The sequence below is a fragment of the Cyprinus carpio genome, chromosome A11 (assembly GCF_018340385.1).
Source record: "Cyprinus carpio isolate SPL01 chromosome A11, ASM1834038v1, whole genome shotgun sequence".
NCBI classification, from domain to species: Eukaryota; Metazoa; Chordata; class Actinopteri; order Cypriniformes; family Cyprinidae; genus Cyprinus; species Cyprinus carpio.
Window position 1 is genome coordinate 22,428,023 of NC_056582.1, and position 25,700 is coordinate 22,453,722.

A 25,700-nucleotide genomic window follows, 5' to 3' on the forward strand; every position below is an offset into this window, starting at 1 on the left:
TAAAATCTATAATAAAGTATAAAATATAATTGATTCCTGTTATGCAAACTGAATTTTCAGCATCATTACTCCAGTCTACAGTGTCACATGATCCTTCAGAAATCATTCTAATATACTGATTTATTATCAATGTTGAAAACAGTTGATGTGTTTAATTTATATAATGTAATATAAAGTAGTTTTTTAAATAGAATTGATATTTCAAGAGACTTCTTAAAAAAAAAAAAACATGAAAAATCTTACTGATCCCTAACTTTTAAACAGCAGTATAAAATAGATTTATAATTTAGCATCCTCTTTGCTACCTCACTTCTGGAATTGAACTGGAACTTGAAAGGCAGTTTAATTCTTAATGGTGCACAAACGTGCTAAACACACACACACACACACACACACAGACGTGATGTCATCCCTTTTCCCAGCCTCTGACTCTTGTGTGCTTTAACCTTGGCTGTGTGTGTGTGTGAGAGAGAGAGTAATTCTATCCTTAAAAACCTGCTGATTAAAGCTAGTTTGGAGGAATTCGATTCCACTTAATGCCTTTGGCCCTCTGCCCAGCCCTGACGACGGATCACCATTAACATCAACGGACAGCATGTCTTCACTCAGGCGGAGATGTGACCAGCACACAGACACTCACACATGTGTGTCCGGCACGTCCTGTTCCCATCACTTTCATTCTGATCTGTCTCTGTTGATCAGCATCAAACAGCAGCATTGGTGTTCCCTGTGATCCGCCTGTGCCAGGTAGCACACTGCTCTCCTCCTGTTCCTGCAGACGCAGCATCCTCTGTCCTGCAGTTATCTGTCCGGGCTCGTGGCCATTCGCTGCTGATATGAGGACAGTTTGATGGTTATTTCATCGTGGATTTGGGTTAAAGTTCAGAGCAATAAGGCAGGTTGTAGATGAACACTTGTTTTCTCAAACACACTTACCTGTTTACCTGTTTCTGTACAAAAACATTTGAGGGCTCTGTCAGCTACTTTAGACAGTATGAGCCTCTAGAAAAATTAAGTACATATTAGTATCTGTGAATGGACAGTATGTACCAAGAAAATTCCATAGTTAGATAAATAGATATTTTGAAGGATGTGGGTAACCAAAGAGTAGTTGTTGGCTTTTGACTTATAGTATTTTTCCCATACTACAAAAGTCAATGGCTACCATCAAATACCATCAAAGATTTCCCATTTTCATTTAGTTTAACCTGATTTACCAAAATAACTAAAGCTAAACTGAAATAAATATTAATAAAAACTGTATAGACAAAAAATAGCTAAAACTTTAAAATTTTAATTAAATTTATATAAAAAATTCCATGGAAGTCAATGGCTACCGTCAACTGTTTGGTTACAACATTCTTCAAAATACAGTATCATCTTTTGTGTTCAGCAGAAGAAAGAAACTCATACAGGTTTGGAACCACTTGTGAGTGAGTAAATGATGACAGAATTACATTTTTTTGGGTGAACTATCCCTTTAACATTATTGATTTGAAATGTTTCAATAGTGAGTCATGTTTTTTATATAGTATGTATAAAATGCTGTACAATTATTATTTTTTAGAAATATAATTTAGATCCATATAATTTTCTGCATATACTTTGAAAATGTTTAAATATGTTGAAACAATGTTGCACAACGAATGTTTCTTCCTACATTTGTGAGAATGTATCAAATACTAGTAATAGTATTAAAAAGTTAGTTTAAAGTTGAAATAACGGCAGACCAACTTTTTAGAAAGTTCCCTATCAGACTAACTGAGTTGCCGCTATCTGCTTTGCCATATCCAGCAGTACTGGATTTTATTTTCTGAATGAGACTGGCAGCTCAAATCCCTGATGACACCCGATCCCCAAACAGAATGAGTTTTCCAACAGAGTCAGAGCATTAAACACAAACACTTTCTGCCCAGAAAGATTCATCTGTGCTTCTCTGACTTTATTTCACAACATGGTTGCTGAGCTGTGCTACAGATTCAGCCTGAATTTACTGTTTGATGTCATTTTTTACCCAGCATGAGAAAAATGAATATCAAAGGCATTTTTGCATCTTCTCCTATTCAACACTTTTGTAGCATTTGATCCCTAACCCACCCCCCCCCCCCCCATACTCCACGTATAATGTTAGGTTTCTTTCACCAGAAAAGTCGTAAATTAGTATTTCATGACGGTTTTCCACTCTCTGACCCTAAAGAATTAAACTGTAAATGACCTCTGTTGTGATTGGCTAACCTCTTCATAGCTGTTAATATGGAAATGTAGCCGGTCATATGGAAATGTGCTCATCATTCTGATATCATTATCAAGATTCATGTTTTTCTTTTTCTTTTTAATAAATAATCTTGGGAGGGAGATTTGTAATGTACAGTAGATTGTCTGGATAGTACATCAAATTCGAAAAATCCTGTAGTCCATAATGAGTTTGGTATGAGAGTCCGTTCTAGTTTTACTCTGTGTCCTTGACATACAGCATCACTGAAAATGTCAGTGTATGATATTTCATTGTTTTTAGAGGTTCATAATTACTAAAAATTTATGCGGTAAAACATTTCTACAAAGACTAAACGGCCCTGTAGGACCAGGGTTATAAGAGTTAAATAAAACTAAATCCATTTAAAAAAATAACTTCTATAAATAAAATACATGTAAACTGAAATGAAAATATTTTTGCAAAAACGTATTTTATTTCAGCCAGTTGCCAAGGAAAGATTTCTTATTTTCATTTAGTTTAACTTGATGTACTAAAATAACTCAAATTAAAACTGAAATTAAAAATTTACAAAAAATTAATAAAACTTTAGCTAAAGTTAAAATGAAAACAGGAAATATAAGAATAAAAACTTTTTAATAAAAACTGTATCGATTAAAGCACACAACAAAAATACTAAAACTTTAAAATGAAAACAGAAAATATAAAAATAAAAACAAAAACTAGTCAAATTAATAAAATGTGTATAAACTAAAACTAAAAACTAAACACACAAAATTACTTTAACCAAAATTAAAATGAAAACAGAAAATCTAAAAATAAAAACTGAAATAAAAATTTATAGAACTGTATAGACAAAAAATATACAGCAAAATACTAAAACTTTAGCTAAAATTAAAATAAAAATAGAAAACAAAAATAAAAACAAATCTAAAACTGAAATAAAAATGTGTAAAATCTGTAAAGACAACAACACAACAAAATTACTAAAACTTTAACTATAATTTAGCTAAAAATGAAAATAGAAAATGTAAAAATAAATTAATAAAACAAACAGTTTCTCAATGATACTAAAATAACTGTGTAGAGCATTTACCACCATTTGAAAAATACACAAAAAATGAACAGCAGACATCTCCCTGGGGGTTCATTGTCCTATCTTATGAAAACAACATATCAGTGTCCCGAGAAAACCTTGTACAGCAGAATCACATGAGGAAAAGGCTCACATTTCCCCTGTAGGAGATATTTAGATATTAGCATCCAGTTCAGTGCCGATATACCCAACTGAAAGGCACCTTGGCGCCTGTGTGTGTGCTTGTGTGTGTGTGTGAACACGTTACTGTGCGTAGGAGCGTGTCTCAGACACGACGATGGCGCTGATCTAATCGTGTGAATGTAATTAGGCTTTAATTGCTCAGTGTGTGGGCCTCTGGCATCTGTCTGGGCCCCAGATGGCAAATAATGCCCTCTGACGCTGTCATCTCCTAATCTCACTGTTACCAAACACTTCCACACAACTCCCACTGAAACCAAACACCTCCACGCCGCTGACGGGAGGATGACGACACGCCTTTCACTGGACTTCATTCGCAGTGTGCATCGTAATCAGTGTTTAGGAGTAACTAACTAACCGTTCCTCTTTTCTAAATGCTAACAGGTTAGAATGAAATAAAACGATGATCAGATTCAGAGTACACTGTGCTAATAAGCTTTGAAATTAAATAATAATTACTTGGAATCAATCATAGCTGGGTTTTTTTTTTTTGTTTGTTTGTTTGTTTGTTTTTTCAGAAACAATTGCATCAGCTTTGTCTATTTATTCATGTATTTTTAGCAAAATACACATCTGTAGCTTTTGTTGGTACTGGACAGGTGAAAGTTTGAGCTTTGGATAACAGGAAGTGAAGTAATTCTCAAAGTTGAAACAAATTGGTGTAGGATTTACTTTGAAACAATAAATTGGTCATGCATTACAAATAATTACAAAGAAATGGAAATTAACACTGAATTCAACATGAAATTTTGAAGTAGAAAGATAGAAATGCTATTTTCTAGAAACATACTCTAATTGTCTTTATTTTCAACTTCAGTAAAATATTTTTTACAATGTATTTGGATTATACTTATAATAGACTTTAGTTCACGTTACAGTATTGTAACCCTCTTAAAATATTTTCTTTATTGCTTGTAAATGCTGTTCTTTGTTGCAAATATATATACAGTATATATATATATATATATATATATATATATATATATATATATATATATATATATATATATATATATATATATATATAAATAATACAAAATATAACAATAATAATAATAATGAAATAACCCATAACATTTTTCATTCTTTATTTTTTTATTTATTTATTTGACATATGTAATGGCATTATTGCATAACTGGCATTAAAAAATGATACGCTGAGATGAGCTTCATTCCTGTAAAATTCAGCCAGCCAAATGTACAATAAGATCTGAGACAGGTCTCGTAATCCAGTGCTGTAAATAGCCTTACATTCCTCCTGTTATTGACCCGATATGAAGGACACCAGTTACACACACAGCGAGTGTCTAAAGATCACGTCCCTCTGGATATTTTTATCCGGTCATAAAGAGAATCATACAAGGAAGGATTGTGTCATTTTTATGTGACAGAATGAGGGAACAAAAAAGAGTGTGTCTATATGGCTGTAATATGATGACCTCATTGTTGCAGTAATAGAGCTATGATGCACTTACTGTGCAGATGGTTTGTGTTGTGTAACTTATTCATTAAAGGGATAGTTTACCCAAAAATGTGCTGTTAATTCACAGAAATGTAGGTGACTTTTTTTTTCTTGAGTAGCTGAAACCGTGAGTCCTTGGTGATTCATAAAATGCAAGTCAGCGGCGACCGGCACTTTGAGAAACATATGAAACAGTGAAAAAAGCATACACAGGCAGGATAAAATGAATACCTGGGGCTCCTGACGATATTTTGATGTCTTATGAAGTGAAACTATTGCTCTGTGCAAGAAACTGAACATTATTTACAACATTATCACCTGTAATCCAGAGCCCCAGGCATCATTCTTTTAAACATGTTCTTTTTAGGGAAGTAGATGAACCAGTTCACCAGTTTCTCACAGTTTATATAAAAAGGTGAGTTGTTTAAGACTAGTTTATTCACTTCATGTGCTGTAGACATGTAAAACATTATTGGTGCTTTAATAATATTATTGTGTATAGATGACATCATTACATGATTACACAAACAAACTGGTGAATCGTTGTTGAAAAGAACTGTCCAAAAGAACCAGGCTCTGAATTTCAGGAAATAATGTTGTAAATAATGTTCAGTTTCTCGCAGAGACTGATAGTTTCACTTCATAAGCGCTCAAAATGTCAAGAGGCATGGATATTCATTTTGTGTCACGTGTATATTCTCTTTTCACTCTCAAAGTGTCTGTAGCCACTGACTTGAATTTTTTGAATTGCCAAGGACCATTTTATAAATCTAAAGAAACTTTTTCCACTATAAGGAAGCTTTTGTTGAATGGAGCGATTCCATGAATGTTAAAGATTCTTAATGGAACCATCAGTGCCAATAAAGAACCTTTATTTTTGTGAGTGTAGTGATGGTTGTGTAGTTTTTGTTTTGCCAATGTATTGCTGTTGATCTGATGTTTGTGTGTTTATTCTCCTGACGGTGTGCTCTGTGTTTTATTTCAGTGTCTGTACGGCTGCTATGTCCATTCCTCCATCATTCCTACGTTCCACCGCCGCTGTTACTGGCTGCTGCAGGTAAGAGTTCCGCTCCTTCCCTTACTACTTAACCCTAAATGATGCTTCATATGCAGGACTGTCACAACTCCAAACATCTTTCACCACCATCCTGTAACTAATAACTCTGTCGTCTTGAGCTCTATGTCTCTCCCTCTCTGTTAAATGCACAAACAGTCTGACAGCGACGGCGGTAATTGAGGGTCATGAAGACATTTGTCTGAGTTTATTAGCAGCCAGAGGTCGTCGTACAAAGTAGTCGATCAGTTCTACAGCTAGATGATGCTTTTGGCTGTTTATAAGTGAACTACACAGTTCGTTTGGTCAATCTCTGAGACCTGTGAAGCTCCCCAAGTGTTGTCCGCAGACTGACAGAAACTATAAGTGAGCGGGATGTGAGGGTTTTTGCGCTGCAAGCAGCATCAGTCGAGATGTGCAAGCTTTCATTTCTTACCCTCATCATCTCAGCGGTGCGGGACACAGGTCCCGGCTGGCTGTCAGACCGCTGATTCTGCACGCCACATCATTATCATTAGCTAAACGGTGGCTAGTCAACTAAAATACCTCAGTTTGGGGTTCTAGTTGACTAGTTGAAGGTAAAATTAGTAGTTGTGCAGGTCCTAGCATGTGTATGACATTTGTATATGTGTGTTAGTTTGGGTACGTGTGTGAGGTTTTGCCTACATTGTTGAGACCAAATGTCCCCTCATGGATAGTAAAACCTGAAATCATCTACATTGTGTGGAGCAGCAAACGGCACCCGTGAGGAAACGACTTAATAAACATGCTAAATAATGTCTTCGTGAAAATATAAAAATGCAATGGGTTAGCTTTAGGTGCAGGGGATAGAAAATATTATTAGCTCAGTATAAAAACAATCAATGGAAAATCCCCACCATGAGCAAGTGTGAGTGTGTGGGCTCATACTTCAGAGACGAAATTGCCTCCAGAAGTGAGCTGAATCTGACAAAGCTATTCTTTTTTTCTTTCTTAAAGTAAAGTAAATAATTTACTTAATATTCAAATTACTCACTTTCTGAATTAAATTAGATTCAAATTACTCACTTTCTGAATCAAATTAGATTCAGATTACTCACTTTCTGAGTTTGAGTGAGCCATTTGAATCATTCAGTCAAATTATTTGTTCAAACACACTAATTAATTCAGTAACAAAACAAGTGGATTTCTTTATGAGTAAATCATCAGAAAGTCAGAAAGTATCAGTATTAATAAAAAATATTGCATCAAACAGTATATTTATAGTCAAGTATATCATAAAACAGGTTGATGTTTGGATGAAAGACAATTTAGGTGCGTGAGATGAACTATGAAATATCTTTTATAAAAGTCATTTTATAATTCAGTGTGTGTGTGTGTGTGTGTGTGTGTGTGTGTGTGTGTGTGTGTGGTTTAGTTTAGTCAGAATGCAAGTGTAATGGGAGTTGAGGGATGAAAACATTATGATAAACCATAAAACAAAAAAGAGGAGAAAAGAGAAAGAAGTCATGTGAACAAAGCGAGTGAACCCAGTGGTAATAAAGCAAATCTAAGCTGTCGGATTTCTCACAGTTACAAAGGCTTGAGCTCAGCTGGGCAGGTAAGAATGATTGATTACAGAGAGGGTGAGTCCACCTACATTACACACAGAGAGAGTGTAAGAGAGAGAGTAAACCTACCCATGCACACTCACAATGCTTAAAACTTTCATCCACACACCGGCACACCTGTCCAATCACAAGCAAATTATCATCAGCAGCGTTTGATTTATGAAGCAGCACTTGCTACATATTAATGTTATAACACAGGATGGTGTCTGCATACAAATAGAGCGCAACAGTGGGGCTCTGAGATAAAAATCCCATTCATTTATTCCATAGAGAAATTGATTTTTAGTGATAATGTATAAACCCTTCAGCGCAGACCTACGGTGAGCTCTGAGATTAAGTGATGTCTGTAGACTTCTAAAAATCATATTTAATAGTGAAGATGTGTGAAAAGCTCCACCAACATGAGCAAAGTTGCTGTTACTATGGCAAAAGAGCAGCATTGTGAATTTAAATGTAAGTGTCATCTGCTGTGATTTCATATTTTTGAAAGAAGTATCTTCTGCTCACCAAGGCTATAATTATTTGATTAAAAATACAGTAAAAAAAAAAAAGTAATATTGGGAAATATTATTACAATTAAAAGTAACTGTTTTCTATTTGAATATATTTTAAAATATAATGTATCACATTAACAAAAAGAAAAAAAATCAGTATATTGAAAAAATACTTCAATTTCAAAATATAATAAATAAATCATTCTGATATGCTGAATTTATACTCAAGAAATATTTATAATTATGAAAATGGTTGTGCTGCTTCAGATTTTTGGAGGAAACTGTAATACTTTTTTTAGGATTCTTTAATAAATATAAAGTTCATAAGAACAGAATTTATTTGAAATAGAAAGCTTTTGCAACATTATAAATGTCTACTGTCACTTTTGCACAATTTAATGCATCCTCGCTGAATAAAAGTTATTTAAAAATTTCTTACTGACCCTAAACTTTTCAACAGTGCTGTATGATTGGCATAATCTCCATCATGATGTTGTAGGTGTTTGTTGTGCCAAATGCAGGCAAACACATGTTGATGCAATTATGTCTGTGATGTCATAAGCATGATGATTTCTGAACCAGGTGTTATTTAAATGTTTGGGCTAAAAAGAAAAATCCTTAGGAGGAACCCATGTATCTCTGCTCAGTAAAGTTTTGTCCATATATCAATTACGAAACCAGCCATAAGATAAAAAGATGGTTGTGTTAGCAGTTAGCAGTCAACCAATAGAGATAAACAATATAAAAATGATACAGGAAGTGTGGAGCCGTGCTGCACACATAAAGAGGAAGTTGTGTATGTTTGCACTCAGAGATGCTCATTTTTCTGTTGCTAAAATGATGAAATAAAAATTAAAAGAAAACTTATTTTTTTTTACTTTTTTTTTCAAAATAAATAATGATATAAAACAATTTTTCTGTTGTTGAAATTTCCAAATAATGAAATACAAATCTGAAAAATAAAGTCAATAAAAGAAAAAAAAAATCTGTTGTTACAAATTTTAAATATCGGGGGGAAAAATATCCAAGAAAGAAAGAAAATATTTTTTTTTTTCTGTTACTTAAAATAAATAATGTAATAAAAAGGTTTTTTTTTTTCATTTGTTAAAAAATATAATAATGTGCATATAATAATTTTTCTGATGTTAAAGTGCTTTCTTATCAGAGCTGGTCACTTTATATGTTGGTTAGACTTGTCTAAATGGAGAGTTTATGGGCAGAATAAGCTGCAGTGTGGAGCAGACTTGTGACAGTCAGGAGTCTAGACTAGTCACCCTTCGTCTCTCAGTCCTGGAGGCTACAGACGGCCCCAAAAGAGCCTTTTATTTATTCATTCAGCCATGCATTTTGCCAGCGGTTTGTAGGGGAATCTGAAACCCTGTATGGCAGGCCACATGATAGCTGTTTACCACGAGTGTCATCTGAATCTTTATGCGTGAGAATGTTTTAAATGTCTTACATAGCATTAAGGGCTGCAAATCACACACGGTGAGAAAATGCATAAAGTTTCATTTCTCTTCCTCTCTGTGTTGTTTCTGTTCCTCCTCACCACCTCTTTTTGATTTCATGTCTTTTGACAGCCTGTTGAAATTGTGACCACATTTTTGTATTGCAGTTGACCCTTCCATTCACTTCCATTTCATGCTGAGTAAAGCGAAGCCATTTGCTGTTTCCGCCGGGCATTAGGGAACGATGCTGGGCTCTGGTCAACACACTTCACCACTGCACTCAATACAGTGTTAACATTCACCTTCAGCTCCATAAGCACACATGCAGCTTCATTCAGAACACACGCCTCCATACTTACAGCACTGGTTTTACTTCATCATTTTTTTTTCTTTTAAAAAAGTTATAAACTGTCATCAAAATGTTGTCACTGTATTTTGCTTTTAAAACTTTTTTTGCTGCTGTGATTATCCAGAAGGAATCCAAGCAACTCTCAGTGAATAAAATTAAGTCCCGTCATTTATTATTTTCTGCTAAATGTTCCACTTGGAAACGCACTTCAGAATTTTTTATTTATTTATTTGAATTTATATCTCACAGTTGCTATTTTATTTGACATCATTGCAACTTTATTGTCATTTAAAAAAAAGAAAAAACTGAATAATTTGTTGTTTTTAATCTCACAATGACCTGTTGATTTGGAAATGGACTTCCATACATTATCAAAATTAAAAACAATTGTGGATCATTAAATTGATCAAAAATGACAGTGAGGACATTTATAATGTTACAAAACATTTTCATTTCAAATAAACGCTGTTCTTTTGAAATTTCTATATTATACTTGTTGTATCACAGCTTCCATAAAAATATTAAGAAGATAACGTGTTTTCAGCATTGATGATAATCATAAATATTTCTTGAGCAGCAAATCAGCATATTAGAATGATTTCTGAAGGATCATGTGACATTGAAGACTGCAGTAATGATGCTGGAAATTCAGCTTTGCATCACATGAATAACATTTACATTACATTACATTTTACAATTTATTACAGTAGAAAATATTTGAAATTGTAATAATATTTCACAATTGTACTGTTTTTGCTGTATTTCTGATCAAATAAATGCAGCTTTGGTGAGCATTCGAAATTTCTTGAAATAAAAAATGTCAATCTTACTAACCCTTAACATCTGAAGAGTACCTGAATTCTGCTTAAAGATCCTGGCAAAGTTTTGTGGGTTTTAAGTCCATGTCTGGTGGCACTGTATGCCAGTGTACTCCTAAAGTTGACAAAAACAAAAAATTGACTGTCTTTGCCTTCTGGGAAAATGGGCCAAAATATTGATGACTCAACTTGTTTGCAGGGGATGTATGCTAATATTCAGATGCAGATGCTCTCTAAAATGAGAATGTCCCTCCCAGTGAAACCACCTGTGACTGAGGAGAAGTTAACTCAAGGAAATAGGCTGTTTATAAAGAGGACAAGCACTTGAATATGTCCTGCTCCTTAAAAAGAATGACAAGAAAGAAAACCACTTTTCATATCAAGCTAGGAGACTTTCAATAGTCAAACATGCTTTAAAATAAGTATTTCATAACAAAAGTTCACAGTGGGCAATGACACTTAAACCCTTGGAAACTTAAGGCATTATTCATTTCCTTTTGAAGTTCAGCGCTGTTCTTTCCCAAAAAGACTAACTTGAAAAGTGAAAGGCGTGACTTTACCACCCTAAGCCTTCCGTCTGAACACTACGTGATGCATCGAAGCCTTTTTGTCAAGTCCTTGAGGAGAACTGAGACTTCCTGTGCCTGTTAACCGGAGAGAGGTGAAAAGCACACACACACATGCATTTGTTCAAATCTGCAGATCCTCAGGAGGTGCTTGTGACCCTCACTCAGAAGAGGTCCTGAGACAAATGTGGCGTGTTGTGGAGCCAGTGAGCCATTAGTGCTGTTTTCCCCTTGACCTCTCAGACAGGAACAGCCATTATGCAGTTGTTCGAACAAAAACCTCAAGGTGGGTTCAGTGTTTCAAAGCTCGGCAGGTTTTAACTGGAAGTAGCGCTGGAGAGGTAGTTTCTGAAAACATAAGGGAACATTTGTGTGTGAGTGTGTGTTTGAGAGACAGACCGACAGAGAAAGAACAGCATAAGTCAGGGAGCAAGAGCTCATGGCCCATTAAATAATGCATCCTACCTGAAAGGCCTTAAGGAAGCGCTGAAGCTGAGCGGGTCTGGAGCTGATTACAGGCTGCTGAAGGAGCTGTGTTCGGCTGTCAGCCTCTGACCCACAAACACCCTCAACAGCCCGACTATACAAACAGAAAGACAACCTGGACGCTAGATAATGCTTGTGCCTATGATGCAAGCTGAATAAAACGTGAAAAGCTCTTCAACAAAATGTAACTGATATATCCAGAATTCATGCCTAACCATGAAAAGTGCCAGCTCCAGTGCCGGATCAGGAAGCACAAAGACTTCTGTATCTGTACAGAACACCACACACACTGTCGGAAAAAAATTGGTGGTGTTAGCCTTTCAAAAGGAACTTATATGTACTACTTAGGGATAAATAAGATACAATAATGTACCTTTTAGCTGTACTTTTTTTTTCTGACTTTAACAGAATTTACCTGCTCACTGGCTTTGTTCCTTATTTTATTTTCACTTTGTACTTTTCCTTTTCATTTCAGAATACTTTATAATTCCTTTAGTCAGCATTTCCTTTTGAACTTCTGATACTTTTATTTAAATAATTATATAAATAAGTCATTCTAAAATCAATGTATAATTATACATATTTGTATATAAATAATTTCTGTATCTTTTAATTCTATTTAAACATATATATTTGTACACTTTTATATAAATAATGTATTATACAATTATATAAATAATGTTCTATAATTGTTTATATATTTATATAAATTAGCTATATACAGTATAATTAAATGCTATAAAAATTTTTACTTTTAGTTAATTTATTTATTTTTAGCAATTCTTTTAATTAGTTAGCACAAAGACCTTGTAGCTTTTATTCACAGTTTTACCATATTTTTTTTACTTTTATTTAAATAATTCTAAAATCAAAAATACATTTATAATTGTATATAACTTATGTAAATTATTTGTTATATATTTAATTGTATAAAAGTTTTGTTGTTTTATATTTTGAAATACATTTTTATAAATTGTACAATTTATAGAAATAATATGTGTTTGTGTGTTATATAGTATAGAATTGTTTGTATATATTTTATATAAACAATTCATTATATATTATCTAATTATAGAAATATAAGCTCAATAATTTATTTTCTTTAGTTAAATTTCACTTTTGTCAGTTTAATATTGTCAGCAAATAAGCATGGCAATAAATGTCATTTGAAAACTGTGGAGCTTTCTGTGCAGACACAGATTCACGCAGGTTCTGTTTCTGGTTATGAGAAAGGGAGTGAGGGAGGCAGATGTGTTGGAGGAAGAGCTGTACGTTAAGCAGGACTGAACATTCACTGCTCCAGAAGCTTCTCTGGACTTTCACTTTGGAGGGGTCTTTTCCACGAGACCAGAGAGAAGGAGAGAGCAAATGAAAGAAAACAGAAGAGCAAGAAAAGAGAGAAAATAACAATAACATCACAAAGGCCCAGCTGCTAATTGAAAAGAGAGCAAATTAATTACACTAATGAAGCAATTAAAGGGCTGTCAGGCAACCAAGCCTCTCTTTTAGGCCGGTAAGGCATTCCCCCGGTGTCTGTGAGCAGGAAGATGCAGAACACTTTCTCCTCATTCTTCTGTTTCTTCTCCTTAATAAACAACATTTTAAATATAGAAAAAAAAAAACAACAAAAAATCAGAATAAACACAAAATTTCACCAGTAGAATAAAACTGAAGGTCAAACAAAGGTCGTATTATGATAAACAGTATGTAAACATATATGTTTGCATTTTTTTTTAGTAAAAACAGTAGGGTTTTTTGTTTTAAGCATCAATAAAAAGTCATTAAAGATATACGATATAAAGCAATAAGATATAAAACAATATTTATCTCCTGTCTTAACCTCAGTATGTTTCATTGATGTACAAAATAGACAGTTATAAATGGACACACTTTGGCCACATGTGCACACAAAAAAAACTTATCGGCCTTTTCATTATTTCAGACCTGACGTGTGGTGCATACAGGGGGGTGTGTGTGAGTATGTGTGTGTAGATGTTTTTCTTCTTCTTCTTCTTCTTCTTCTTCTTGTTTTGAGTATTGTTTGAGGCCCAACATGCATCAGTTTTTCTCTGTGCCGTCCAGAGGTGAGTGATGTCCTCAGACGGCTTTTTTGTCAGACTCTTGGGAACGTTCCCGGTTACTTAGCTGTAACCTTGTTCCCTGAGAAAGCGGAACGAGATGCTGCGCTGCTCAGCGCATTGGGAAACGTCTTGTTCGTGACCAGCTGTGAATAATGTGTGTAACACGTCGATAGAATTGACCCGGCGGTAATATAGCCTCGGTTGATGACGTCATCTGAGCGCGCCTGCAACACGGGGCTATAAATAGATAAGCCACAGATGCATCAACAGGACATTTTGTCTGAAGAGCAGTCCTGGGACATATTTCAGTACGGCAATGCAGCTCAGCATCTCGTTCCGCTTTCTCAGGGAACAAGGTTACAGTTAAGTAACCGGGAACGTTCCCTTTCGAAAGCTTCAGTCGATGCTGCGCTGCTCAGCGCATTGGGAACGAGAATACCCACGCCGCCGTGCTTGAAAATGTCTGGACCCCTAAGGTTGTGCAGGTGTGCTACCAAACCACAAGAAGGCCTCAGACATTAACTTGGGCACCCCTACCCAAGGACATGAGAGCCCGGAGTAGCATGGACATCCAAACTATAAAATCTTATGAATGTGTGCGGAGAGGACCAACCTGCCGCATCACAAACCTGTTGTAAGGGGGCACCCCTTGCTAAAGCACTAGAGGAGGCGACCCCCCTTGTGGAGTTAACTCTAAAACCCATAGGACAATATTCACAACACCACTCACAAGACAAAGCAATAGCATCCCTGACCCAGTGAGACATGGTCTGCCTGGTGGCAGCTGCTCCTCTGTTACCACCACCATAACAGACGAACAGTTGCTCCGACTTACGCCACTGGCTAGTGCGGTGGACGTAAGTCTGAAGAGCACGGACTGGACACAGTCTATAAGATTTTCTCCTGCTCCGGCGTTGCGAACGGCGGAGGACAGAAGGACTCTAGAATGACCGGATGTACAGCCGAAAACGGAACCTTAGGCAGGTAATCAGGATGAGGATGCAGAATCACTTTCACGCTCCCTGGGGCAAAGTCTAAGCATGATGGTGAGATAGACAGAGCCTGCATATCCCCAATCCTCTTCAAAGAAGTTATTGCCATGAGAAAAACCATTTTTAGAGTTAGAAGTCTATCAGACGCTGACTCTAAAGGTTCAAAGGGGGTTTCAACCAGACCCTCGAGAACTATAGCTAAGTCCCAAGAAGGCATCTTGGTCTTTACTGTAGGCCTCAGTCGTCTGGCCCCACGAAGAACGAAAGCGAGAGAGCAGAGGGTGTCTCCCGAGTGGCATCCCGTCAATCAAGGCGTGGCAAGCCGAAAGAGCGGCCACATAAACCTTAAGAGTAGCAGGGCATGTGCCTGTTGACAACTTCTCTTGCATGAAGTCCAGAACTGAAGCAATATGGCAGTTGACCGGATCTACATTGTGTACCACACACCACCTGTCAAAGACACCCCATTTACTGGCATAACTCTGTCTGGTGGAGGAAGCCCTAGCACTAAGGATGGTATCAATAACACCCGGCGACAGCCCTGTGTTCCTCAGCTGGTACCCTTCAGGGGCCAAACATGAAGATTCCACAGGTCGGGCCTGGGATGGAATATCGTACCCCCTGCCTGAGACAGAAGGTCCCTCCTCTCCGGAATCGCCCATGGCGAGCCGTCGAGGAGAGATATTATCTCCGAGAACCATACCCTGTTCGGCCAACGTGGCGCTATCAGCAAGAGGCAAGACCCTTGTTGGCGAACTCTGGCTAGGACTCCCGGGGAGCAGAGAAACTGGAGGAAATGCATACAGGCGCATTCTGGGCCATGTGTGCGCCATCGCATCCAGACCCAGGGGGGCTGGGTGACTCAGAGAGAAGTAGAGGGGACATTGCGCTGTCTGAAGGGAGGCGAAGAGGTCCACCTCTGCTTCGTAAAATTTTTCCCAAATCTGTTCCACTACCTCTGGGTGGAGTTTCCATTCCCCTGTCGGAAGTGTCTGTCTGGACAGTAAAATCCGCTCCCACATTCAAACGCCCCGGAATGTAAACTGCCCTGAGTGACAGGAGCTTGTCCTGGGCCCAAAGAAAAATCTGCCTCGCTATCTTGTTCAGATTGCGTGAGCGCAGACCCCCCTGGTGATTTATATATGAGACTGTTGCTGTGTTGTCCACCCGTACTAGAACATGACAGTCTCTCAAATGATGGAGGAAATATTTCAGAGCCAGAAATACGGCCATCAGCTCGAGGCAATTGATGTGCCAATCGAGCTGACGACCCCCCCATTCCCCTTGAGCTGGGTGGCCATCCAAAACTGCTCCCCAGCCCAACAGGGAGGCATCTGTCGTTAGCAGTCTGCGACGACACTGTGCCCCTAGAGTGGGACCCAAGGCAAGGAACCGGGGTCTGATCCACAGAGATAGTGTACGAAGCCCGCGGCGCGTCACTTTTATTTGCCTTTGAGGATTGGCTCTCGGATGAAATCCTCTGCTTTTAGCCACAATTGAAACGGTCTCATGTGTAACAGCCCCAAAGGAATCACCGTGGATGCTGAAGCCATGAAACCTAACATCTTTTGATACTGACGAACAGTGCGATCCTGGACTAGCCTGACCTTGCTAATGGTCTGCTGAATGGTCTCGATCCGAGCGGGAGACAGTTGTGCCCGCATCGTGATCGAATCCCAAACGATCCCGAGATAAGTCGTTCTCTGAGTCGGACAGAGAACACTCTTCTCGGTGTTGAGTCTCTCAACCCCAGAGAAACTAGATGAGCTAACACGATGTCCCTGTGTTGTAGCGCCATCTCTCGCGATTGCGCTAGTATCAGCCAATCGTCGATATAATTCAAAATGCGAATGCCCTGGAGTCGTAATGGAGCCAGCGCTGCATCCATGCATTTTGTGTACGTGCGGGGTGATAAGGCTAGGCCGAAAGGAAGAACCCGAAACTGGTATGCTTCGCCCCCGAAAGCGAACCTCAGGAATTTCGTGTGTTGTGGCAAAATCTCTATATGAAAATATGCGTCCTTCAGATCGATCGTGATAAACCAATCGCGATGCCGAATGAATTTGCGACACGACCGTCTTGACGGTTAACATCTTGAACTTGAGTGCTCTGATTGTACGGTTTTAAGCCTCGAAGATCCAAGATTGGACGCACTCCCCCACCCTTTTTTGGGAACTAGGAAGTATCTGCTGTAATAGCCCGACTCTCTCTGTGGAAGAGGAACATGTTCTATGGCCTCTTTGCCCAGAAGAGTTTGTAGCTCTTGAGACAGTACCTGCATCAGCTCCGGTTTCACGGAAGTGGAAACCACGCCGTTGAAACGTGGAGGATGACGAATAAATTGGATCCTGTATCCTACCCGTACTGTGCTCAATACCCATGCAGAAATGCCTGGCAGAAGTTTCCACGCTGCCAGACTCTCTGAGAGTGGTACCAATTTCAATACGTCCTTTTGAGGGGATGTTAGATGTTCCGTGTCCAGAATGATGGCAGGAAGCACTGGAACATCTAATATCTCGCTGGAAACCCCCGCCCCCCGAGACACCAGAAGCGGCGGGGATGGAGGGGTTCGTGAGGGTAACGGGGCGGGGCGAAAAGCTCTCGAGCGCGCCCCACCCTGTGAGGGACTACCCCCACCAGCACGGGTGCCATGGCATCAGGACTTCTTCTTCTTATTAATAAAAGTCCTGAGGTCTGGCTTGGGAGGTTGCTGAGCACGGCGAGCCTGTCCCCAATCCCTACGAGGGGGAGCACGGTCTGCCACGCTCTGCTTTTTAACCTCCCCTGGTTTTTGAAGGACCGGGGCGAGGCTGGGTGGCTGATGGCCCCTCCCCTTGAGTGCGGCGAGGAAGAAACTGAAACTGAACGAACGCTTCTTCATGTTTCTTTACTTCCCTAAACCTGTCGACGACCGTATTAACTGAATCGCCAAACAGGCCAGATGAGAGAGATAGGGGAGTCTAAAAGAAACAAACGTTCCTTCTCTTTAATGCCCGTCAAATTAAGCCACAGATGCCTCTCCGTGCTGACTAAAGCTGACATCGACCGGCCAATGGCACGGGCCGTCTGCTTAGTCGCACGGAAGGACAAATCTGTGGCCCGACGAAGCTCAGCGAATGCTTCCTCGTCGATTGTACTGCCCACACTCAAGTCCTTCAATAGGTCAGCCTGGTATGCCTGTAACACTGCCATAGTGTGCAGCGCAGCACCAGCCTGACCTGCAGCTTGATAAGCTTTACCCACTAGCGATGATGTAATTCTACAAGGTTTAGTGGGGAGAGTAGGTTTCTTCACCGAGGATGCAGATTCAGGTGAGAGATAGCTCGCAAGCGACTCTTCAACCCGAGGCATCTCCGAATATCCACCGCGACTTTGCATCCACGATAGTTGAAAAAGTCAACGTCGAGGGCACAAAGATGCGGGAAGTATTTTTGCTCCATGACTTCGACAGTTCATCATGGAGGTCCTCGAAAAAGGGGAGAGACTGATGTTGCGGTCTCTCTCTCCTACCACCCGACAGAAACCTATCCTCCAGCCTTACTACGTTTGGGGGTCTCTTGGTCGCGTGGCCAGTCAAGCTGCAGCCTGTCCACCGCGCGGCGAGTAACCACCTCGAGCAGCTCCTCGACCGATTTCCTCTCGCGAGAGGAGCGTTCAGAGTTCAGAGCCCTGCTCATCGCCCGAAGACTCAAGAGATATATCATCCCTCCTCGTGAATCGAAGAAGCACCGGAGCGCGCTTCGAGATCACGAGAGAGGATGCGTGGATCTGGTGACACTGTAAGCGAAAGGGACGGGCCCGTCGCTCGCTCGTCACGCAGACCCCGCACGAGAGCCCTCCGACGAAAAGGTGGGGTGCGGTCTGAAAATAGTTCAGACGAGCACGAAGCATCTTCACTGAGAACAGTTTCACAATGCTCGCACTCGCCCGTCTCTAAAGCCAGAACCGCGTGCTCTTCCCCCAAACAAACAAAACAGTAATCATGCGTATCCAGCTCATACATAGGACGAGAGCATGGAGGAAACACAACACTTACTGTTTCGTTGGGTCATCGTACGAAGATCTGTAGTAGACAAAAAGAATCTTCCTGACGCACACATGCACAGAATGATCTGAAGAAAGAAAGACCTGTTGATGCACCTGTGGCTTATCTATTTATAGCCCCGTGTTGCGGGCACGCTCAGATGACGTCATCAACCGAGGCTATATTACCGCCGGGTCAATTCTATCGACGTGTTACACACATTATTCACAGCTGGTCACGAACAAGACGTTTCCCAATGCGCTGAGCAGCGCAGCATCGACTGAAGCTTTCGAAAGGGAACTTCAGAGGAACAGAGATGAACTCAGGGAGAGAATTTTGTTATTTATTTTTTAGTTATATTTCAAAAATACTATTTAATGATGTTTAATTTACTGAATGCAACAGATAGGTTGCTTGGTTTATTTTATTAAAATTATATTTCAAATAAACTTAAATTCATTACTTTCATTAATATTTTAGAATTTTAATAATTTTTTGTACAGTTAGATAGGATTTTTTCCTGCAGTCTGTCTCCAGAAACACGTCACATTTTTCTCTCTTTCCTTTTTCTCTTTCTCTTTTTTTCACGTGTTTGAATAAGCGTTTTCTGTGCTTGTTCATCATGCGTGTTTTAGTGATTAATGCTGTATTGATATCCTCAATTAATTTGCTATTATGTCACCATAGATCTTCCCAGCTCTCTTGCACATCTCCATTTGCTTAAGAGACGTCTCTATTCCCCGTGGCAGATGCCTGTCAGTAAAGCTGCATGTGTGTTCATTTGTATTCATGTGGGTCTGTGCGTATAAATAAAAGTGACAAAAAAAAATCATTAACCTTCTAAAGCTGGTGTACTCTAAAGTGATCACTAAAAAAGCCATTTTAACCATTTATACATAAAATAGTACACCTTTAACCCTTACCTATAATGTGTTTGGCTGTCCCCTTTGCATGTCATTGTACTTCTAAATAATTCATAAATATAATATAATTAAATAATATAATAAATATTAACCATTGGTAAATAATCAAAAAATTTTAAAAAATGACAACACATAAGTAAATGCAAAATGCATATTTTTTTAATCAATAGGATTGAATATTTAAAGCTAGACAAATGGAATAATATAATTAATTAATTTATTCATAATAAAGAAATAATTGTTGTTAAATAAATGTGAATTATTGGATTTTTGTGATGTAATAATGCAACAAATGCATAATTTTTAATAATAATTCTTATTATTAATAAAATTTGAAATATTATATTGTTTTATTGAAGTAGAAAGAGACAATGGTTTGTTACAATGATTTCCTGTGATTTAATAATTCATGCAACAAAGAGTTAATGCAGCTATTCATACTCTTTTTCTGAATATAATCCATACTAATGCTATATTTTGAAAAAAAAAGAAATGGTAGTAGTAGTAGTAGTAGTACATCTGAATGATTATATTAATGTAACAAAAAAAAAATTCATGATTTTCTGTAATTTAATAATTCATGTAATGAAGGGGTTAATGCAGCACTCCAGGCTCTCTTTTTCTCAAAATGTCTTTGTACATTTGTGTATTCATAATTTGATGTGTTTTAATGTCATAATTTATAGCATCAACAGGCTCAAACACGTTAGACAACCTAAATAAATGCCCTAGCATGTAGATGAAGTGAGCAGAGCGCAGATATCAGTGTCAGGAGCCTCTGGGCAGGTCGGTGAAGATGAGCCGTACTCACAGTTTAAATGACAACACACACTTCTGTGTCCACACGTGAAAGCCTTCGCATGTGAGGGGAAATTGCCCTTGAAATGAATATTGTGTGTGTGTGTGTGCCCTGGGCAGAGAGCAGCCTAATGATGGACACACTGGAACATTCATCATCACATTCACTGCATCCTGGGCAGCTATTAAACACAGCCCAGAGTACACACACACAGACTCAATACTTTTAGACTCCCACAATATGCAATGCATACAGCTACGAGTCCAGACACACACACACACACACACAGATTGTATGATCGATAGATGTCACGCATGAGCACAGAACGACATGCCTGCAGAATGTCAAACACTCTGCGGACGCAGTTTCTGGCCCCACTGTGTGCGTCTGATTCGCTTTTAAAGCAAGCAGAACGAGAATAGTTCATGCAAGAATTAATATTCTGTCATCATTTTTTCCCATATAGTGAAAGTGGAACAGAACTGCAGCTGTCGAGCTTCAAAGAAGCACCATAAAGTATCAGACAAGAAGATTTCCGGTCCATAAACACTTGCAGTATTTTCCTCACACAGATCTCATATTTGGAACCATTTCTTATTCCTATTAAATTTGTGTGTGTGTGTTTGTGAATGTGTTTTGGATGAGACACACAGCTGTACAGCAGGTGTGAGGCGACTCCAGTCATTGACACACACGTGCTTGCAATGCAAGATCCACCTGTGTGGAAGAGAGAGAGAGAGAAAATATTTATACACTTAATTTATTACCTTCATTAACTCTGATGAGATGGAAGCAGTTTATGGTTCAGCTACACTGGCCGCACATGCAAACATGTGCATTTGTGTGTGTGTACTGTGTGTGTGTGTGTGAGTGTGTATCTTGTCAAGGCTTGTTGCCAGGATACAGCCATGTTAAAACTGCCATAAGCAACAGCAAGTATTGCACAACTGGGAAACAAACTAGAGTAAAACTGAGTGAGAACAACACACACAATTCAGTTCAAAAAGCAAGATAACTTTTGGGTGAGTCAGCACATCGAGGAGCAATTTGAGCTTTTTACAAAGTAAAACTGTCCAAAAAAAAAAAAAACAGGACACAAACATTAACACACAAAAAAATTATATCCTTCTAACAAGATGGGCTTTTTTTTTTTTTTTTGTAAGACTGTAATTTTGCTTCTGAAATAAATAGATCTTGTTTTATGGATTTTTTTATTTATTTAATTTTTTTACTGAAAAAAAAAAGACAAAATACTGATTAGAAATATTATTTACTCACACATTTTGATATAGTTTAATTGTGCTTAATTTTGCAGTGTAAAGTTAATGATCATCAATTCTTCTTTCAGATTCATTTAGTGTTTGTTTATTAAATATTTATTAAAAAAATATTTTAAACCTACCGTTTCCGTTACCGGTGCAGAAAATTGAATATCAGCAGATTTCAGGTTTAGCATTATTTACAGATCATTAAAAAAATAATAATAAATAAATAAATAAACAAGTTAAAATAGCATAAAACTAGACAATCAAACTGTCATTTTTGCAGAAAATATGCATCAGGTGGTCTGAGACCAAAAATACGTTAGACCCTCCTGTTGCCAAAACTCATAAAATCTATATTTTATTTCCACTTGTTTTTCCAATAAAAAAGTTTTAACATTCTTGAAACAAGATGGGCAAATGTTATTATTTTTTCTTCTTGTTTTGGATAAAGCTTATACAATTTGTAAGACTGTCATTTTCTTTCTCAAGTAAATACATCTGGAAGGATGTTTACTTTTTTATTGAAAAACAAGAAAAAATACTGTTAGAAAAATTATTTGCACACACATTTTGATATATAGTTTAATACTTATAAAAAAAATAATAAAAAAACGACTTTTGCAGTGCAAGCTTCATGGTCATAAATTTACTTTTCAAATCTATTTAGGGTTTGCTTAGAAAATATTTCAAATCAAATCTCATAGATTTCAGGTCTAGTATTAAGCACAGATCATACAGAACTCCCTGACTCCCTGAAATTGCATAAAACCAGACCAAAACAAATTTGTCATTTTTGCAAACGATATGCATCAGGTGGTCCGAGACTGAACGTAAGTCCCTTCTGTTGCAAGTATAACATCTGACACCTTTGAACAAACAACATCACCCCCCCACAATAACCCCACCAATAAAAACAAAAACCATGAGTGGTGAATAATATGCCGTAGAAGAATTATCAAAAACAAAACGTTAAAATCTTGCCTTCATAGGCAAACTAATAATGCAATCCAATTTCTCTCTTGTTTGAGACTGTGATGAAATCGGCAGCCTTTTTCCCTCTTAAATCTACCAAAGGTATTGTGCAAACACCTTGAAATAAGCATCCATGAATGTGTTAGCTTATTTCCGTCTCCCATCTGGTTGCTAAAACTGCAATATTAAAATGCTAATGGGGCTGCTGGACAGATGCTGAGAAAGGAGAAGTTGATTCCATCTTTCATGGACACTGAGAGAGACATACTAACTTTTCAGGCAAGAGCGCTGAATGATTGGCTCTATTTAAAAGCCAAAGGTGAAGCTTAGACAAAAGGAACGGATTTTAAAATCCAGCTCTGGTCTGTATTTCATCGATTCGCTCAGAACGTGTGACGAGTTTCGGCAGGGAGGGAGAGCGTGGATGTAGATTGATAGAGAAGGTAAGTAAGTGGCAGCAGAGGAAAATTATTGACAGTTTAACATTGACAAAGCTTCAAAAATCAGGCTGCCGCTGCTGCCACATTTCTCTTGTGCTCCACACCATCCTTTCCCTCCATGTAGGTCTGCTTTTAGATTTCATTATTGTCATTAAAACAAAATTAAAATAAAATTATGTATGGCTAAATCTAGTCTGCAGCTAAAAACAGAATAAGAGCAACAAAATTCAAACAAAAATAACCAAAAAAAAACCAAAAAAAATATATAAAAAATATAAAAAAATTAAAACATAATTCAAACCAACCACATACTAAACCACACATTAAACTAGACAATTTTTCTGAGAAAAAACAAGAATGGTAAAGTAACTAACCCTGTATATGAGCAATACAAACAATGCAAATGATGTTCTTACTCAATAATGTTCTGTTTTCCAGTACAAAAATCTAAACATTTACTGAACATGCAAAAAGTTCAAGTGTATTCTTGACTTGTTTTTTGAGAAATTATTCAAAATTGAGTTTTTTATTGAAACAATAAAAATAAACATCCTTTTCCTTATAAAGTGTACTTTTCTGATGTTTTCTTGTTTTAAGCAAAAACTTTTTGGTAAAAAATAAAAAAAAACTTAATTTAAAAGTTCAATATATCTTCACAAGAAAACTGTATATTGATTTTAAAATGTTTAAATATTTGCATTGTAAAACAACACTAAAAACAAAAATTAATAACAAAAATTTAAAAAAATTTTTTCAATGAAAACTAATCACAAATATTAAAAAATAAATAATATAATATTAATATCTAAAAATTCTTAACTCTTTCTCCGCCATTGACGAGTTATCTCATCTTTTAAAAGAAAACGCTTCACCACCATTAACAAGTTATTACGGCTTTTCATGTTTTCACTGTTATACACTCGGGGGCGCTATTACACATCTTCTGAACAAGTACAAAACCTCCCGAACACAAACACACGTGAACAGGATAGAAAAACTAGCTATCTCTTATGTAAACAGATGCATATGATAAATAATCATCAGCAACAGACAGCATATAAATGAAAACTGCATAATGTTACGGAGTAAAATGTTGATCCAGGAAGTGGTATATGTCTGTGCAAGCTTTGGAGGTGTTGATGGAAGCGATTTACTGGATTTATGCTTTGATAATTCTACTGAATATTATCCAGATGTACAGTAGTCTCACCTTTTTGCTCAGAATTATACATTTTTATAAAACCTACCTATATTCAAATGTTGATTAAAAAAAAAAAAAAAAAAAAAAAAAAAGATTGCTTTTCCTGACCCCACTGGCAAAAAATTCACTTAACTGTAAAAATTTGGAGGAAGAAAATAATGTTTTGCAGTGTATAAACGTGATTCAATTCAATTCAAGTTTATTTGCATAGCGCCTTTCACAATACAAATCATTGCAATGCAGCTTTACAGAAAATTAAGTTTCTACAATATATTTAGTAGTAGCTTGTCAGTGGTGACTATGTCAAATTAATGTACATATGGCAGAAATGTACGGTAAAATTCAGTTAATGATATAATAAACAGACGATGAACACTATTAACAGCAATGATTAAATGTATTTCAATTAAACTTGTAGCATAATTTGGTAGTTTATGTTGTTTCAGGGTTGGCATGATGCTTGACTAAATTTTTTCCACTTTCTTGGCTAGAGGAACATAAAATGCGCACCACTCCTGGGTGTTTTTCTTGTTGGTTTAAGTCTATAGCTGCATGTATCAGCCGTGTCCTTTGAGTGTATCTGTGCATTTCAGTTTGATTAGTCATTCGAAGCTGCTGGATTTCTGCCCCTGAAGCTCCACGTATCCCCTTCACACCCACGACTCATGCTTATAGTGGCTGAGCCTTAAACAACGCCTGTTACTCTTATGCTGTCAATTAGGATAATTTATGGCTGTAATTCTGAGCTGGCATGAATTGCGGTGTTTTGATGTTGGTAAATACTTGGAAGTTAATTGGGGGCATCTGCTCCAGGGAATTCGGGCGAAGAATGGGAGACTGTTGTGTTTTCACGCGTGCTTGCCAATTAATGACTCCCACCTCCATGTCACCGAACGCAAAACATCTCGCAGAGCTGACGTTTAACACGTTTGCTCCTCCACCATGGCTGAGTGTGTGTGTGTTTAGATGGAGGTGTTATTGCATGGGTTCATTTCACTTTCTCTATGGATGCAGTATATGGGTGTCTCTTTAACTATATGCACTTTTGGCCCTATGGACTCCTGTAAAACACACTTTCATATTACACTAGTTTTAATTTGTTCACTAATATAATCTGCTGCCAATATATATATATCAGTGCACATGCATGTCATGCATCAATTCTGTTCTGATCTCAATAGTTACAAAAATGTAACTCTTTTATGAGGTGGCAGTTTTGTATGAATTCATACAGTTTGATTTGAATAGA

The 25,700-nt window shown here is 37.5% G+C and overlaps 1 protein-coding gene across 17 annotated transcripts in view; it reads left to right on the forward strand.

Annotated features, from left to right (window-relative positions):
• LOC109098356 (calmodulin-binding transcription activator 1-like) overlaps positions 1-25,700 on the forward strand; it is a 285,375-nt gene that overhangs the window by 228,244 nt on the left and 31,431 nt on the right. For all 17 annotated transcript variants that reach the window (XM_042766802.1, XM_042766804.1, XM_042766809.1 and 14 more), the window contains one exon: positions 5,936-6,007. In XM_042766802.1, coding sequence (XP_042622736.1) covers positions 5,936-6,007 — 72 coding nt within the window. The remainder of the gene's footprint in view (positions 1-5,935; positions 6,008-25,700) is intronic.